This window comes from Heloderma suspectum, chromosome 2 (genome assembly GCF_057233095.1).
Source record: "Heloderma suspectum isolate Gila_16-S chromosome 2, 16-S_ref, whole genome shotgun sequence".
Taxonomy (NCBI): domain Eukaryota; kingdom Metazoa; phylum Chordata; class Lepidosauria; order Squamata; family Helodermatidae; genus Heloderma; species Heloderma suspectum.
This window is the reverse complement of record NC_139459.1, coordinates 344,898,592-344,917,474: the sequence shown is the minus strand read 5'-3', so window position 1 is coordinate 344,917,474 and position 18,883 is coordinate 344,898,592. Positions and strand designations below refer to the sequence as shown.

The window sequence follows — 18,883 nt, the reverse complement described above, 5'->3', positions numbered from 1 at the left end:
AGTCTAGGAAGTTTGGCTACGCGGATTATTGGGCTATAGCCACACAACATAAATCCTTTGAGACAACTGAAGATGTCCTCACTTCCGATCTAGACACACTGGATAAATATTTCTGTAAGTGGAGGTTACAGCCCAATCCAACAAAGACGGAAGTAACATGCTTCCACCTTTGTAATAGATCAGCATGCAGAGAGCTCAACGTTCAATTTAAGGGAAACCGGCTCAAGCGCAACATGCATCCCAAATATCTTGGGGTCACACTGGATAGGACACTTTCCTATAAAGAACACTTGATGAAAACTGCTGCCAAACTGAGAAGTAGAAATAACATTCTACACAAACTATGCGGCGCTAGCTGGGGCTCGACAGCGGATATGCTAAGAACGACCGCACTCAGTCTGGTTTACTCAGGAGCAGAGTACTGTGCCCCAGTGTGGCTTAATAGTCCGCACACGAGAAAGATCGATACACTACTGCATGAGTCAATGCATATTGTTAGTGGGATGATACGATCTACTCCCACATACTGGCTGCCTGTTTTGAGCCATATACCACCTCTGGATGCAAGATGAAAGAGCGCCCTTCTTCAAGAATACCAGAAGATTACTGACATTCTCCAGCTACCAATATTAAATGACGTAACCTACTTGGAGCGAAACAGGTTACGATCGAGACATCCAGCCATTTCTACTGCTAAAGCTCTTCTAGAAGATGATTTCAATATCCACAACACGTGGAAACAACATTGGCTAGGAAATTGCCCTCCACAATGCCGAAGCTTGCCCTGCATCTTGGAAAAACCACCTGGATTTGACCAGCCCCGTGCGATATGGACAACCTTGAACCGAATTCGCACAGGTCATGGTAGATGTGCAGATGCCCTTTATAAATGGGGCAAAACAACATCACCAAATTGTGATTGTGGGGCTGAAAAACAAACTATCCAACACTTAGTGACAGCGTGTCAAAACTGAGCCTACATTGCTGATTTCCTGGCGGTGACAACAAAAGTAAAAAACCATATCTGTAACCTAGACATACATTTGTAATATTCCTGTCTATATTTTATATTTTACATTTCATATTTATTATGCTTCCCTATGAGCCTACTCATGCCCTGAGATCTTCAGGGAAAGCCCTTCTCGCTGTCCTGCCGCCACCACAGGCACGCCAGGTGGGAACACTGGAGAGGGCCTTCTCGGTGGCTGCCCCAAGGCTCTGGAACTCCCTTCTCAGGGAGGCTAGAGTGGCACCCTCCTTGATATGCTTTCGTAGGCATGTCAAAACGTTTTTGTTCTGGCAGGCCTTTGGGGATAACTAGTCTGGAACTGTGAAAATATGATGGATGGATATTATTTTTGTTTTTAATGTTTTGATATTTTTACAATTTTAATATTGATGATTTAATTATATTTTTTAACTTTTGTACACTTGTATTTATATTTCTATCTATAGGTTTTAATTGTATAAGTTTTAATGTTGTAAAGCTGCCTTAAGTCCCAGTATTGGGGAAAAGGCGGGATATAAATATAATAATAATAATAATAATGATGATGATGATGATAATGATAATGATAGATGGATGATTGGATGGATGGATGGAGAGCCAGTGTGGTGTAGTGGCAAGAGTGTTAGACTAGGAGCTGGGAGATCCAGGTTCTAGTCCCCACTCGGCCATGGAAGCTCACTGGGTGACTTTGGGCCAGTCACAGACTCTCAGCCCAACCCACCTCACAGGGTTGTTGTTGTGAGGATAAAATGGAGAGGAGGAGGATAATGTAAGCCGCCTTGGGTTCCTTGCAGAGGAAAAAAGGTGGGGTATAAATGCAATCAATCAATCAATCAATCAATCAGAAAGATAGATAGATCGACAGACAGATAGAATGGTTGTCCCTTCAGCTTATGATGGACATGCTAGTAAGATTCGCGATATCATCAGCAGATATTGGCACCTCTTGAAAGATATACCTGGCTGTCAGGGAGGCCCTATGTTTGCATATAAAGCAAAACAGAACCTTGAGGGTATTTTGGTACACAGTACCTGCAGGCCTAAGCCCAAATCGAGAGACAGAACGCTTCTACAGGCAGAAGTAAAAGGGAATTTTCCCTGTGGTCATTGCAGTGTCTGTGTCAACTGTCATAGAGGCAAAGGTTTTATTTACCCGTACAGACAATGTACAATATCCATACCAAGGTCGCTTTAACTGCAGTACTAGAGGTGTGATATATGCCATTGTAAAAAGATCTATGTGGGAATGACTGCAAGAGCCTCAACAACTTGAAGTTAAGAACATAAATAGAGCCCTGCTGGATCAGACCAAGGGTCCATCTAGCCCAGCATTCTGTTCACACAGGGGCCGACCAGTTGCCCATAGGAAACCCACAAGCAGGACATGAGTGCAACAGCATCCTCCTGCCCATGTTCCCCAGAAACTGGTGTATATAGGCTCACTGCCTCTGGTACTGGAGGTAGCACATAGCCATCAAGACTAGTAGCCACTGATGGCCTTATCCTCCAGGAATTTTCTAACCCCCTTTTAAAGCCATCCAAATTGGTGGCCATCATTACATTCTGCTGTTTGGAGAAAGTGGAACCTCAAGGCCATCAGCTGTACCACAGACTTCTACAGCAGGAAATGTTCTGGATTTTTTACTTTAAAGACCAAATCTCCAGCTGGCCTGAATGAAGAGATGAACTGGCCGGTCATGTATTAGGACGGGCTATGAACAGCGCTCTGTACGTGTTTTTTTTATGTTTGGTCATTATGTGGTTGATTTGCAGTTGTACTGGTGATGTTTGTAAATAAATCATGGTTATCAGTTAGTTTTGGATGATTACCCTTTAAGGAACTAATCACAACTTTATCAGGCTCCATCCTTTACATCTGTGCCTTAGTTGTTTTAAGAACTTAGGGAGAGCTCCAAGCTTCTACAGGCTGTGTAGATAGCCTGAAAGTTCCTTTCCAGACAGCGTTCAGAGCTGTTTTAGTATTTTCTTTTCTTATCAGCCCACCACTTGTGAGTAAGCAGTTTTATTTATATGTACGTTGAGGTTTATTTTTAAAATTGGTATTTACTCCTACATATTTGCTTTTAGGACCACTGTAGTTCTTTGCCGTTCCCCCAAACAGTTTTTCATAGTGGAGCCTTTGGCCTCCTTTATTCATTATTATAACATAAACACCCCTTTGCAGGTACATGTACGAGAGGAAGGATTGGCAAGGGTTTTAAACTGATGAGTCCTTAACTTTTAATAAAAATGTTTTTATATTGTTTTAAGTAGCAGTATTTGTGTATTCACAGGTTTAAATACTGCAGTGGTCCATACTGATAATTGTGCTGTATGTGTGATATACAATGTATTTCTATATATGTGTGTGTATATTTTTGAGCATGCCTCTTATTTGCTAGACCATATACATAGCACTATGAACTTGAGGACACTCCGGGAGAGAGCGCAGGATAAGCAGGCCTGGCGTGCTATGGTCCATGGGGTCACGAAGAGTCGGACACGACTGAACGACTGAACAACAACAACATACTTAGCACTGAACCACTGAGGAAGACTGAACTTTGAAATGCGTTTGGTTTATTTGGTATTGGTTATTTTTGGTATGGTTAGGTTTTTATAACACAAAACCACTGTATTCTCTCTCACTGGTTTGATGCATATTTTTTACAGCACAATCAGTGTATTTATATTGTCTTTATGTATATGTTTTAACTGTATGGATTAAAAATCATAATTAGATTTGGTTCTAATTATATTTACTGTCACCAGTACGCCCAAGCTAGTTTTGTTGCTACAGTTAAGGCCACCTCATGTTGCCTCATGCGCCACAAGCCAGGGAATGGAAGGCTGAGGCCAATGCTTTAACCGACGTGCCCCATGAGCAGTGATGCTGCTGTGCAATATCACCACTGGTGCTTGCTTACAACTTACCTGCCATGCTCCCAGATTTTTCCGGGCTCTTTCAAGCCCAAATCCAGATGGGCAAGATGGAAGGCCTGGGATCTGTGAAGGTGCCCCACGTAGTCTTGGTCCTGTATTGCCTTATGAAGTATCTGAAATCTGCATTGCTAGAGGAATCATAGTTGAGCCATTCCTGTCTGCTGCTCACACAGAAAAAACTTCCCACCTCAGAGTTGAGCTCTAGGGTGGTGTCACCTGCCTTCACATGGTTGGGTCCACCCACACCTGAAACATACGAAAGGGGAAGTGCGTCAATGGATTGGAACCCGAGTCCCTTAAAGACAGCCGTTCCCTACCTTTATTTATTTTTACATGTATATACTGCCCAACAGCCAAGGCTCTCTGGGCAGTTCACAACAATTAAAAACCATAAAATGCAACACGATAAAACCTAATATACGAATGTAAAAGTAGTATGTAAAAACAAGGTAAAACCCAATGGCAGTTACAACCCAGGGAAAGCTTGGGTGAAAAGGTGTGCTTTCAGAAGGGGCATGAAAGATACCACATTCTCTGCCTCCCGAACTGCACAGGGGAGGGTTTTCCAGAGGGTGGGTGCCGCTCCAGGGAAGGCCGCCATCAGGGTTCTTCATGGCAACATGCCTTTCAATTTGGAATGACCAGCAAGGCCTCCTCTGATGATCTTACATGTCGCCTGGGTACATATAAGGGAAGGCCGTCTGCTAGATATGCTGGCCCAAAGTTGTTTAGGGCTTTATATGATAATAACGCAACCTTGTACGTGGCTCAGTAGCTGATAGGCAGCCAGTGCTGTCCTTTTAACACAGGTGTTATGGGGGCATAGCTCTGTGCCCCAGGGGGCACCCTGGCTGCTGCATTCTGCACTAGCTGCAGCTTCTGAACCACGCTCGGAGGTAGCCTCACACAGACTGCATTGCAGTAGTCTGATCGTGAGGTTACCAGTGCATGGATCACCGTGGCTAGGCTGTCCCTATCCAGGAATGGGTGTAGTTGGCGTACAATCAAAGTTGGTAATGGGTGCTCCGTGCCACCTGGGCCTCCAATGACAGAGATGGACCTCCAGACTACGGACCCCATCCAGAACAGGCAAACACCCCAATTCCTGAACCTGGGAACTGCCAACCCATAGGGTCTCTGTCTTACCAGGATTCAGCTTCAGTTTATTGGCCCTCATCCCAGCCATAATTGCATCCAGGCACCGGTTCAGAATATGTACCCTCTCATGTGTTCCATTCAACATCTGAGGCTCTGTTTCATGTGCCCTGACTGACTGGCATAGTAGACTGGATGTCTACTAGGAGCAGGGCCTTGTCAGTTGTGGTGCCAAGCATATAGTATGCCCTTCTCAAGGAATCCAGTCAGGCTACAAAACTGAGCTGTATACTGCGTGATTGCCCCAGCCTCCGCATTTAAACTTCCAGGAAGTCCTTTCCGCTGACTGATTTAGGGCTTTTTTGCTGTCCTGGGGATTTGCATCCCTTTCTGCTGCTTTGCTTTATGAGGTTTTCTGCTCTGAATTTGTAATTTGATTGGTAGTATTGCATGTTTGATTTTTGTATTTTTATTGTCACATGTTGCTTTTGTCCAAACCCTTAAGAAAAGCAGATAAAAATTTTCAAAACAGAATAAAGTTAAATAAATAAAAATCCAAATTTGGAGTGGATTACTTGAAAAAAAGAAAGCAAAGTGCTCATGCCTGCTGCCAATCGCTCCTGCTGCAAGCAGGAACAGCTAAACAAACCACAGAGCCGCCATCTGTGGCTTGTTTCTTGTTAAACGAGAACTGGAACGAATCTTGACTCTAACTCCGGCTTGTCGGGGGAGAGACAAGCTGGAGCTCCCAGTCTGCACGTAAAGATAAGCCATGTAGCAGCCTCCTTTCTGTCTTTGGGTGGGGGTGCCTGTTACTGCTCCCATCGGCTAGAATCCCTTGTTGCCCACCCACAGCTGGCAGCAGTGGTAAGTAACGGTAAGTGACAGAAGAAGCCGTGCCTGCTCCCTGTCCAGAAGAGGGTAGAGAGGTGGAGGAAGAAGAGGATTTGCCACCTCCTATGGCAGTGGCACAGCACTAGGATGAAGAAGGGCAGCGGAAGAGCTGCTTTACATGCAAAAGGTGGGCCAATGAGCTAGAGCAGGGGGGCCCCAACACGGCACCCATGGGCACTTCCAATGGCACCTGCAAAGGGGTACCCAATGTGGTGCCTGCGGGCAGCTGCAAATTTTACCCTTTTTAAATACATGTACATGTTTGTTTGTTTATTTATGTATTATCTGTCCATAGCAGAAATATAAGTTACAATACAGTTACATATAACATAAGCGCAAAGTGAAAGCATCAAATAATGAATACCCCAAAGCAGAATCCGGAGGGCTATATATGAGTTAGAGCAGGGGTCCCTCAACACTGTGCCCACCGGCACCTCCAATGGCTCCTGCGAAGGGGTCCCCAATGTGGTGCCCATGGGCAGCCGCAAATTTCCCACCCTTTTAAATACATGTATGCATTTTATAGAAATCCATGGACAACTTTCTAGCAATTATATGTAGGCTTCAATAAAAGCAGACCAAATATCCAAATAAGTATCCATTTGACCAGGGATCCCCAATGCGGCGCTTGTGGGTGCCATGGCACCTGTGAACACCTCCAATGGTGCTCATGACGGGGTCCCCAATGTGGTGCCTGCGGGCACCCGCGAAACTTTTTTTTAATATAGGTACATGGATTTGTTTATATACATAGCAATGAATACATATGAAATGCATATAGCATTCTAGCAATCATACATAGGCTTCAACAAAAGCAGACCAAATATCCAAATAAGTATGCATTTGTAGGTAGTGTCTATATGCCACCCGTTCCAATATTGAAAGCATTATTAGGCCCTCAATCCATTGCATTATAGGAGGTGAGCGTTTATCCTTCCAGTGTTGTAATATCAGTTGTTTAGCTGTCAAAAGGGTGCAGAGAATCCATTTAAATGGACCATTTGTTAATTTCCACGAAGCATGCAAATAATTTTAAAGAGCATGTACATCAGTGAATATTAAAGACTGTTCCAGTACAATTGTTTTTTCTGTGTAACAACCTCCCTGCAAGAAGAAGCAACTACTGGACATTGCCAAAACATATGTTTAAAAGAAACATGAGCTGTACTGCAGCACCAGCCATTAGCTGAATTAGACAATCCCTTACTAAAGAGACATTGCAGGGTCGAACAGACACGAAACAAAAGTTTTGCTGAATAAGATGAAGCCTAAGGTCCATAGACATGACAGGTAGACCTCAAAGTGGCGATCCAGAGATTAGGCATTTTGCGGCGGTGCCCACAGCAGCTTCTCAAATTCCCAAATGCGCCCACGAGTCCAAAAAGGTTAGGGCCCCCTGAGTTAGATGGACCAGTGGTCTGTCTCTGTTTAAGGCAGACTTCTATGCTCCTATGCTCAATGGAGAGGACAACAGAAGGGGGCTTAATCCCACTGTTGCCCAGAGAGAGGGAGTAGGTAATGATCGCTGTGGCTGTGGGCAAGTCGGGAGTTGACAGCTGGCCCTTCCAGGACACTGAAGCCTTGGTAGTTGCCCAGTGATGCCAACTCCTGAAGCTGTCCCATGCTCTCCAGCATGTGTTACTTACAGGCACACTACTCTAAACACTGAGGCTAGCCAAACACATTTTCTTTCACTCTTTTTTTTTTTTTTAATATACCCACACACACCAGATTTGCCAATAATTTTTTCCTGCTCTTTTTATCTATGTTTTTTTTTTCATGTTCCCAGTCTGCAAGTGTACAGCTCCACTCTTGCAGAGAAAATAAAAATATTTAAAAGAGCAGGAGAAAGCATGTTTGGGGATGTATTCTTTATTTTTAAGTTTTTATTTTGCCACTCTGCATAACTGCTCTGTTCGGACAGGCTGAGACTCTTAAAAAAATACATTGGAGGAAAATGTGAACGGGGAAGGGGGTGTGCATTTTTTAACATGTGCAAACACGAAAGCGGAGAGTGGATCCCATTAACAAGATTCCAAAATGTTCCTTTCTTGCTGGAAGTAAATTGGAGTGGAATCAGTGTGTGGGCGCGCGCGCATGTGCATATATATCATTTATATCCCGCCTTTTTTCTTCTTGAAAGGAACCCAAGGTGGCTTACATGATCCTTGTCTCCATTTTATCCTCACAACAACCTTGTGAGGTAGGTTAGGATGAGAGTGTGTGACTGGCCCAAAGTCACCCAGTGAGCTTCCATGGCTGAGTGGGGACTAGAACCCAGATCTCTAGTTCATTTCCCAGCCAGGCTCTAATGGAAATGCAGAATAACAAAGAGGGCAATAGTAGGAATCTGCTCATCCCAATTCATTTCTAGATGCAATGCAATGTGCTACTCCTTATCTCTTCTGACCCTAAAGGGCCTGGGACCTACATACTTGAAAGATGATTTCCTGTACTAACCTGCTGATTTGTTGAGGGCATGTACAGAAATCCTGCTCTAGGTGTCCCTGCCTTCAGAAGTAAGGGGGATAGTCCCCAGGGACAGAGCCTTCTCTGTGGTGGCACCATGTTATAGAATACTTCCACCAAATGCATTCAACTGGCTGGCACTATATTTAATTTACTTCAGATGCCGTAGGAAAACAGTTAATTACAAAACTATTTGTGGCTTTTAATTCTTAATGTGTGGCTGCTGGAGTCTGATTTATTTAATGCTGCCATGTTTTGAGTTGTGTTTTCAATTCTTTTATCTTGGTTTATTTTAAGTGATTTTTTCTTGTCATTTAAAGACACAATCCTATGGCTGCTAGACAGTCATAGGATTTTTCAGTTCATGGGAACCGAGCTTGGAGCCAACTCTCCCACGTTGGTTCCCATAAATCCAACACCCCCCGCCACCTCACAGGCAGAGTGGTTCATCTTTGGCTTCGCGCTCGGAAGAGCAGCATGGAGTGACCTAAAGGGGGCCTTCCTGGGGGCGGGGAGGAGACCGCAGCAGCGCTGGTATGATACTTCCTATGAACCTTCCGGCCTCCCCACTGCTCCGAGGGGCCCTGGCTAGACAGCAGAAATTGGCTGTCTAGCCACAAATGCAGGGCAGCTGGAGTGCAGAGGAGAAGATCCCCTCCATGCCCCACCCACCCTGCATTGGACAGTCAGTCGCTTCTGAGTTCGGAGGCTGCCCACTATCCCCACTGGACTATGCCCTAAATTTTTTATTATTGCATTTATATCCTGCCTTTTTTCCTCTTGCAAGGAACCCAAGGCAGCTTACATTATCCTCCTCCTCTCCATTTTATCCTCACAACAACAACCCTGTGAGGTAGGTTGGGCTGAGAGTGTGTGACTCGCCCAAAGTCACCCAGGGAGCTTCCATGGCTGAGTGGGGACTAGAACCCGGATCTCCCAGCTCCCAGTCCAACACTCTTGCCACTACACCACCAATCACCTTCAATCATTTGATCAGGTGGGCGGTGGGGAAAAGACCGCTCTTCCAACGCTGCTATTAGCAGTGCCAACAGCTACCCCAGTCAAGGTCGCTGGGGGCAGTGGGGAGTGGCTTTCGCTCCCCCCCCCCTTGAGTGTCCCTGGTGTAGCCAGGATCTCTGTTGCAGTGCTGCTGATGGCAGTGGGGAAGCGGCAATTGCGGTCTCAGGTGGGGGGAGGCTTTGCCCCCCCCCCAGCAAATCCATCCCCTGTGAATGCATATGCATGTGTGTATGTGACTGTATGTGTACACAGGTGTTTTATATGTGCATTCTCAGTTGTGGAATGAGCTCCCTAGAGAGGCTCGCCTGGTGCCTACACTGTACTCCTTCCAGCACCAGGCGAAGACCCTTTTATTCTCCCAGGAACTTTAGCATTCTAACATTCTAGTCTTTTAGCTTTGCCGTTTTAAATTGGTTGCTGTATTTTAAATCTCTACATTGCTGCTAGGTTTTATGCTGGTTGTACTTTTATAGTGTAGTCCTAATGCTTTTATATTCTATATTGTTTTTACGGTGCACTTGTCTTAATTTTTGCGAACCGCCCAGAGAGCTTCGGCTATCGGGTGGTGCAGAATGTCATATTTAATGAAATAATTTCGCACACATCTCTGAGTGCGCATCTGCGCGCGAGCCCGTGTGCATATCACATGCGCATGCAGCCCCCGGCCCACCACCTGGCACCGCGTGCGGCCCTGCCACAGCGAGAGCACTCTGGGATCCCTCTTTCTACCTCCTCTTCAACCCTCCGAGCCCCTTTCCTTTGCTGGCCCCACAAGTCTGCAGGCGGGGCGCGTCTCTGATGCAGACAGCAAGGCGCTGCCTCACATGGCGGCTCCAGGATGGCTGCGAAGGGCTCTGGGGTTTGGACGAGAGGGACTTCAGGGGGCAAAAGGGAGGGTCGATGTCCCTTAATGGTCGGCGAATGTTTCGGGGGGGGGGATTTCTAACGAACAGCCGGCGACCCCCAGGCACCCCCCCCCCACACACACACTGAGGACAGAGGATGAGAAACCTCCGCGTCCTGCGCTCAGGCAAGCCCCACCCCTGCCGCGTCCCGCCCCCGGGAATGCGGGGCGCGCCCCACAACATTGCGCCCAACCCACCGAAGAGGCTCGAACCTCCGTGCGTTTCTGCCGAGGGGTCCCGGAACCTCGTCGCCCGGGATCCCTCGAGGAGAACTCCGCCAGGCAGCAGCAGCAGCAGCAGCAGCAGCGAAACGCGCTTCGTCACAGTCTCAGCCACAGCGACCGAGCGAAGCAGCAGCGTATCGCCGGCGCTCCTCCTCCCGTGCACGGGAACCGCTTGACTTCCCACCGGAAGGTCGGTTCTTCGCCCTCCTTGGCGGATTTTTCCCGTTATGCTCGCAGCTTCCGGGTTTTCTGGAGACTATTAAATTGCAAGTCAAGCGCGCCCCAGTGGCCCCGGGTTAGCAGGGCCGGCTCCCTTTTCTTTGGCCCTCTGTGGCCTTTGGGGGATCTCTTAAACCATTTTAAAAGGAATGCGCTATCACCTTGCCGACAAAGGTCCGTCAAATCAAAGCTATGGTTTTCCCAGTAGCAACGTGTGGCTGTGAGAGCTGGACTATAAGGAAGGCTGAGCGGCGAAGAATTGATGCTTTCGAACTGTGGTGCTGGAGAAGACTCTTACGAGTCCCCTGGACTGCAAGGAGGTCAAATCAGTCCATCCTAAAGGAAATCAACCCTGAGTGCTCACTGGAAGGACAGATCCTGAAGCTGAAGCTGAAATATTTTGGCCACCTAATGCGAAGAGAAAACTCTCTGGAAAAGACCCTGATGCTGGGAAAGATTGAAGGCAGAAGGAGAAGGGGACGGCAGAGGATGAGATGGCTAGATAGCATCACCGATGCAATGAATATGAACTTGAGCACGCTCCGGGAGAGAGCGGAGGACAGGAAGGCCTGGCGTGCTATGGTCCATGGGGTCACGAAGAGTCGGACACGACTGAACAACAACAACCGCAAGACGTAGTGATGGCCACCAACGTGGATGGCTCTAGGAGGGGATTGGACAAATTCACAGAGGAGGAGGCTGTCCGTGGCTACTAGTCCCGATGGCCATATGCTACCTCAGAGGCAGTATGCCTAGTACACCAGTCGCTGGGGAACATGGGCAGGAGGGTGCTGTTCCCCTCACGCCTTGCTTGTGGGTTTCCCACGGGCAGCTGGTTGGCCACTGTGTGAGCAGAATGCTGACTCGACTGGATGGACCCTTGGCCTGATCCAGCAGGGCTCTTATGTTCTTATGTTCATTTTCTTTCATTGCACCCGAGCTTCTGTACCCCCATTTTCAGCCCTGTCTTCCTCAGGCCTAGCAACTGAATATGAGCGGGGTGGTGGGTACAGCATGACTGCTGATACGCAGAAGCATGAACTATACAAAATACCAATGGATCTGGTGGCACCTTGCTTGTATTTCATGACTATTTAACTTTTGACCCCACTTGTTACAATTCCTGTGTGTATGTGTGACAGGCCAATCAAGTTGAGCATTTCTGTGAGGCTTTTATTGAATGCTCATGATCGGTCACTTGCGGACGTTTGTGGGTCCTTTACAAGACGTTGACCTCCAGGGCACCTCCCACGCTTTCTGACCTTTATCCCACCATTAAAAAGATCGGCGATAACCCAATAAAGAACATTAATCCAATGTATTGGCTGAGTTGCGCTATAACCACAGTGCTATCTAGTGGCTGTAAAATGAAACATATAGAACTTGCCAGGAAACGATTGAAAGCACATACCTGCCCTTGTAAAGGAGCCGATCTTAATCTGGAAGCAAAAGACTAGTGAAGATGCAGGAATTTAGCCTTGTGTGGTGAAGCCCATTGACTCAGAAGTTCCACTGGTTCCAACAGAACTTATTCCCTAGTCAGTGTCCATAAGATTGCAGCCTTACAGTATAGTCTTACACATGTCTACTCAGAAGTAAGTCCCACTGAGCTCACTGGGGCTTACTCCCAGATAAGCACACAGAGGATTGGTGCCGTAATCTGCTAGCCTTTAAGGTAGCACAAGACTCCGGAGCAGGATTTTGCATGAGAGTTTGGAAAGCCCCCTCAGATGGTGTCTGTCAAGCAGTCTCCACCTGTAAGAGGAATCCTTTTGAGCCTGGTGGTATAGCCTGAGCTTGGTGTCAGAGTGGAAGAATGTTATTCTGTGCCAACCTAAATGTAAAAAAAGACCCTGCAGAGGAGTTCGGTGCTATAACAGATATGTTTGTTTGTTTGTTTATTTATTTATTTATGTTTATTTATTTATTTATTTATTTATTTATTTCTATAGCCGAAGCTCTCTGGGCAGTTCACAAAAATTAAATCCACAAAGTGCAGCATAAAACAATATAAAGCTTAAAATCACAGTATATTCAAAAAGATACAGATCACCTCTCTTAAGTACTCTGAATGACAGCAACATTCAGCAGCTTCAGTTCCTCTCATTATCTTAGGCCTATGCAGATGTTTCATTCAGTTTAGCTGAATACATGGCCCAGAAGTGGGGTTGTGAGTAGCTCTGCCCCTGGTGTTCCACATGTCACATAGCCCCTCCCTCTGGCATCCGTGCATACAGCTGCACATGCAGAGGCCTGATGAGTTTTACGTATATGGTATTGCTACCTTTTCTTAGAAAAGCAATTTGGCAGAAAGGCACAAACGGAATGAGCCATTTACCCGCTCACCTGCACACACAAGGCTATCTTAATAAAAAGAGACCACACTCTTTAGTTAAGAAAGAAAACAGCTTTACGCACTTATTCTTGCACACAAGATTGAGGCACAGTTTGCAGTTTCGAAGAAGAGTTTATTTAGTGCATTTCTTTGTGTTTGGGCAGGAGAGAGCGCACAAGCACACTTGTGCACTTCCAGCAATGGAAGGAGCAGGAAACAGAAAGCCACTGCGGGCTATAGAGTGCTTAACTAGTTAACTGCCAAACTGTCCCCTTCCTGTAATTTGCAGCTGGGATTGCAATATTCCCAACAAGGCCTCCACACGAGTCTGTGCCCAGCTGTACTCATGGAGGTCCTCTCTCTGTAAATGTATGCGTGCGTGGATGCCAGGGAGAGGGCTACACAATGCCAGGGGCAGAGGTACTCAGCATTCCCCACTGCAGGCTCACATGTCAAGCTAAACAGTAAGTGGAACACCTGAATAGAGTTTTTGTAACAAAATCCTCATTCACAAGATGTAACAGTGGCCACTAGCTACAAAGGGAGATGGAGGAGAGGAGAAAGCATCCCACATTTGCTTTATGGTGGCACTGTCATTGTCATACAACATCTGGGCAACATATCTGGTTATTTTGCATACATCAAATGAGTACAGATTCTTTCTGACAAATCCACTGAAGCTCTGTGCTGCACAGGTCGGAAGAGATGCCAGGCTTCTTTGCTAAGGCACCACAGCTGTTCTCAGGCTGCATTCCTGGAACCCTATGGAGAGGGATTAAACCACTGTCAGCATGTGAAAGGTGGTGAACAAGATCAGTAGGAGCTTAAAGAGCAAGAGATTTATTATGGGATACATCTTCATGAACAAATCCACTTCATCTGGTGAATGAAGTTTTATCTATGTCACCAAACTACATGTTACATTAAATCCACATGTGAACAAGTGTGCTTAAGACTGACAACATTATTTTATTTACCCTGCCCTGCTGGTATTTGCTCTCAAAGATGCTGCTTACTGAAAACAGCTCTATTAGGAGCAAGTAATAACCAGGGAGGGGCAATTCCTGGGGAGGAACTGGAAACAGGAGGAACCTGTTGACTCCTTTTCCTCCCACATCATGGGTATGAGTCAGGCTGGGGGCACAAGAAACTGCATTTTGTGGAAAACTCTGGGTTCAGCATCAAACACGCTTTTTTTAAAAAAAGCATGCTTAACATAACATACCTCCCAGATACATGCAGCCCTCCCAACCTGGTGCCCTCCAGATATATTAGACTACAACTCCCAGCATACTCAGCCAGCATGGCCATGGCCCCTTCCCCACCACTTTACGCCCCTGAAGGTGCAGAACCTTTGGGAGCAAACAGCAGCAGGGGAAGGTAAAAATAAAAAGTGTCAGTCTTAAACATGCTTATTTACATGTGTGCTTAATGCAAGGTGTAGTTTGGCCATATGGATGAAACTTCACCTGATAAATTGAACTCATTCATGAAATGCATTCCATAATAATCTGTTACTCTTTAAGGAGCTATAAGACTCTCTGGTGTATGCTCTGTGCAAAGTAGGCAGTTGAAAAAGTGGTCAGAGCATCTATGCCTTTAAGAATTGTATACGCATGGTAATTTCAACCATTTTTATTATTTGTAGCCCATCTTGTGAGTTTATCCTGCAAATCTATTGCTTTAGATGGGTGTCTGAATACTCACAATGTCTGATTTAAGGGAGAGCCATTTACCCAGGTCCATTTCTTTTCTGGCAATGCGACACTAAGTCCAATCCATACCACCTTCGTTGTATTGTTCAGGATGAATTCCTGTAAAATGCAATTTAATTTTCATAACAAGGATTGTTGCCTGAGCCTTCCCACATGATTATGCATTACCAAAAGCTCTACTTCGCAGTATGTGCATTCATTTCCTCAGCATTAGCCTGTCCTCTACGGATGTATTGTTTGCCAGGCAATGGGGGGTAGGTTGTAGCAGAACCACATGGTGTGCGTGATTCCTGGTTGTGTGATGGGTCCATTTGTCATGGTTCCGCTACGCCCCCCCCCCCCGCCCGTAGCTACCCTAACCACCCTCCTCCAGTGCACTTGTGAATAGGCCCTCAGTGGATTTACCGTCACCATAAGCCAGCTTATGAGGTCAAAAAAACTGTCTGAATAACAATGTCTTTACCTGCCAGCAGAAGGTCATCAGAGAAGGGGCTAGACACTTCTCCTTGGAAGGTCTGGGAGCAGCTGAGAAGACCCTCTTCAAGGTCCTGCCAAATGCAGATGTTGGCGGGACAGAAGGAAGGGCTTCTCTCATAGATATTACAACCCAGGCAGGCTCATATAGGAGAAGAGAGATTTGGGAATGCCTCATTCCCCAGACTCGTACACCTCTTTCATCTAATTTCCATGGGGCAGGGGCAGGGCTGCAGCACACAGGGAAGGGCATTGAAAAAGTCTTCCACCACCATTTAGACACCAATTATTGCCTTCATTTATCCTCCTACCCATGGTGCCCCCTGAAGCAGGTAATTTCACCCAGCTATGTGGCAGGTCCAGCCCTGCTGAAGCGTTCAAGTGTGTGCATTTATAGGAGTGTGCACTAGAGACAAAATGCATCACCTCCCCTCTGAGATTCAGAGCTTTTCTACATGAGGTATTTGTTGTGCACTCACATTTGTTTATGGGTTCTTTACACAATGTTGTGATCCTCCAGTTTTGCCTCTTGTCTGTAAATAGCACTTTCTGTGAGTTTTTTTTTTTAGAGCAGGGAAAATGGAGTATTATTTCTGATTGGCAAAACAAAGCATGATTTCCTCTTGTGTATTTGCGCTATTCCATTATAGCGCCGTTCCACCTAGAGATTATGTATCAGAAAAGCGGGAAAGTGCTCCTCGTGTAGTGCTCGGATCTTAGTTCTGTGACAAAACTGAAAGTAGATACAGCGGATAAACAGCCTTGTGTAGAAATGCCCTAACTTCTAAAGATCTTGTGGAGGCTCGCCAAGTTCAGACATAACAGCAAACTATGGTCTGCTGCTAAATTGGAAGTGAGGGAGGAAATCAGAGTGTGTAAAGGGAGGACAGCATGCATGAGCAGGGGACATGTTCCTGCAGTAGCACGAAACCATGACTGGGCATTACTGTTGAGCCAACAGAAACACATGGTGGTTCCTCCTTAAAACAGAGTCTTCATCTCTCAGTGGTTTCAAGTTCCTGTGCCTTTAAAGTTTCCAAGGCATGGAGGAATAAATATGCTTAAAACAGAAGAACCCCCTCACCATGCACACAGGCACCACAGGTACTTCAATTATTCAACTCCAGAGCCTGAATGCATGTATATCCTGGAGTTTCCTGGAGTTTTTACTAGAGTATCAAAACCTTATAGCAATTGTATCAACAGGGGGGCAATAGCTAATTTTTTTTTAAATTAGCTTTCCTTTTTCTTGGATGGCCTTTATATCCTTATCTAGTCCTTGTTCATAAGTAAGGTTTGGCAATTTTTTTTAAACTGGCTCTCCTATTCCTGTGCCTTTAACAGCAGCCTAAGATACAGAAATTAAGGGTGCAATCTTATGCAAATTTAGACAGAAAAAATCCTACAACTCCCACCATGCCCCAGCCAGCCATGCTGGCATGGGCATGCTGGGAGTTGTAGGACATTTTTTTCTGTCTAAACATGCACAGGATTTCACTCTAAGTGAGCAAAGTTTTCCGTATCCATTTATTTCACTGCTAGGAGAAACTGTATAGGCTGCTGTTAAAGGCACAGAAGCGGTGTCACTTTAAAAGCCGAGCAACAACACTGTATCATAAAGTCAGTCTGTCCACTATAAATACCTTAATGGTGGTTCAGCCACACTATTTGTCCACCTGGTTAATTTGACCACCTTTTATTGGTAAGATAAGAAACCCTCCAGTTTAACAGGTTCTGTTTCTGTGTCTGAAGTCTTAGATAATTTTCATCCGTAAGGTTTACAGTAGCTCTTGCTGACCCAATTTAACCCAGGAATTGCAGTGATGAGTCACATGTGTGAGCTACACACATGTTAATTAAAAGCAGAAAGGACAACTCAGGAATGCCCCATTCCTGCGTTGTTTTCTGACATTTGAACCTGGAAACTCTGGGTTGATTATGGGTTAAACAACCCAGAGTTAACCCAACAATAAACCACAGTTTGTTAATTAAAATCAGAAATGGCAACCCAGGAATTGCCACCATGATGTGCAAACCTAGTGATGTGGGTCACTAGGTTACTGCCTAGTAACATTTGGTGCGGACACTTTTTTCTCTACAGTCTAGTCTGCTCCCCGTCTTCATTTGCTGTAGGGAGCACAGAGGGTCCTACTCCCCACAGGCACAAGGGAAGGAGAGAGATGCACCATATAGGTTTTGTAGCTTGCTTTTACTAGATAGTTAAAGGGCAACATCTGGTGTCTGGGATATGAAGCAGCAACCCTAGCTTTTAGTTCCATTAGATCTGGATCACAAACTTATTTATTTATTTATTCTATTTCTTAATCGCCCATCTGGCCAGTCACCTGGCCACTCTGGGTGATGTACAATAATACAACAATTTAAAGCAATAAAATTCCACATTAAAACATTGTATTTCTAAAAATACCCTAACTCGCCCCAAATGCCTGCCTGAACAACCATGTTTTTAATGCATGGCAGAAGCTCATCATGAGATGGCAAGATTGAACATCGACATCTTGGGAATCAGCGAACTCAAATGGACAGGCATGGGCGAATTTCATTCAGGTGACCATCATATCTACTATTGTGGGCAAGAATCCCTTAGAAGAAATGGAGTAGCACTCATAGTCAACAAAAGGGTGGGAAAAGCAGTACTGGGGTACAATCTTAAAAATGATAGAATGATCTCAGTACGAATCCAAGGCAAACCATTCAACATCACAGTAATTCAAGTCTATGCCCCAACCACTGAGGCCGAAGAAGCTGAGGTTGATCGGGTCTATGAAGACCTACAACACCTTCTAGAACTAACACCAAAAAAAGATGTCCTCTTCATCATAGGGGATTGGAATGCTAAAATAGGAAGTCAAGAAATCACCGGGATAACAGGCAGGCATGGCCTTGGTGTACAAAATGAAGCAGGACAAAAGCTAATAGAGTTTTGCCAAGAGAACATGCTGATCATAGCAAACACTCTTTTCCAACAGCACAAGAGGCGACTCTACACATGGACGTCACCAGATGGTCAATATCGAAATCAGATTGATTATGTCCTTTGCAACCAAAGATGGAGAAGCTCCATACAGTCAGTAAAAACAAGACCTGGAGCTGACTGTGGCTCAGATCATGAGCTGCTTCTTGCAAAATTTCGGCTTAAATTGAAGAACGTCAGGAAAACCACTAAACCATTCAGGTATGACCTAAATCATATCCCTGATGAATATACAGTGGAGGTGAGGAATAGATTTCAGGGATTAGACCTGATAGACAGAGTGCCTGAGGAACTATGGACGGAGGTCCGTAACATTGTTCAGAAGGCAGCAACGAAATCCATCCCAAAGAAAAAGAAATGCAAGAAAGCAAAGTGGCTGTCTGATGAGGCTTTACAAGTAGCTCACAAAAGAAGGGCAGCGAAAAGCAAGGGAGAAAGGGGAAGATATACCCAACTGAATGCAGAGTTCCAGAGAATAGCAAGGAGAGACAAGAAGGCCTTCTTAAATGAACAATGCAAAGAAATCGAGGAAAACAACAGAATGGGAAAGACTAGAGATCTCTTCAAGAAAATTGGAGATCTCAAG

At 45.5% G+C, this 18,883-nt stretch overlaps 2 protein-coding genes across 2 annotated transcripts in view; both read right to left on the bottom strand.

Annotated features, from left to right (window-relative positions):
* The window catches only part of LOC146355329 (uncharacterized), a 62,210-nt gene extending 51,523 nt beyond the window's left edge, over window positions 1-10,687 (bottom strand). Inside the window, exons 1-2 of the mRNA XM_084829871.1 lie at window positions 10,533-10,687; window positions 3,944-4,198 (exon numbers count right to left, since the gene is read on the bottom strand). Of these exons, the coding sequence (XP_084685997.1) occupies window positions 3,944-3,950 (7 nt within the window). The 5' untranslated portion in view covers window positions 3,951-4,198; window positions 10,533-10,687. The remainder of the gene's footprint in view (window positions 1-3,943; window positions 4,199-10,532) is intronic.
* A 4,125-nt stretch (window positions 10,688-14,812) lies between these two features.
* LOC146355328 (killer cell lectin-like receptor subfamily B member 1B allele C) overlaps window positions 14,813-18,883 on the bottom strand; it is a 33,026-nt gene continuing 28,955 nt past the window's right edge. The window contains exon 6 of the mRNA XM_084830466.1: window positions 14,813-14,927. Coding sequence (XP_084686592.1) covers window positions 14,817-14,927 — 111 coding nt within the window. The 3' untranslated portion in view covers window positions 14,813-14,816. The remainder of the gene's footprint in view (window positions 14,928-18,883) is intronic.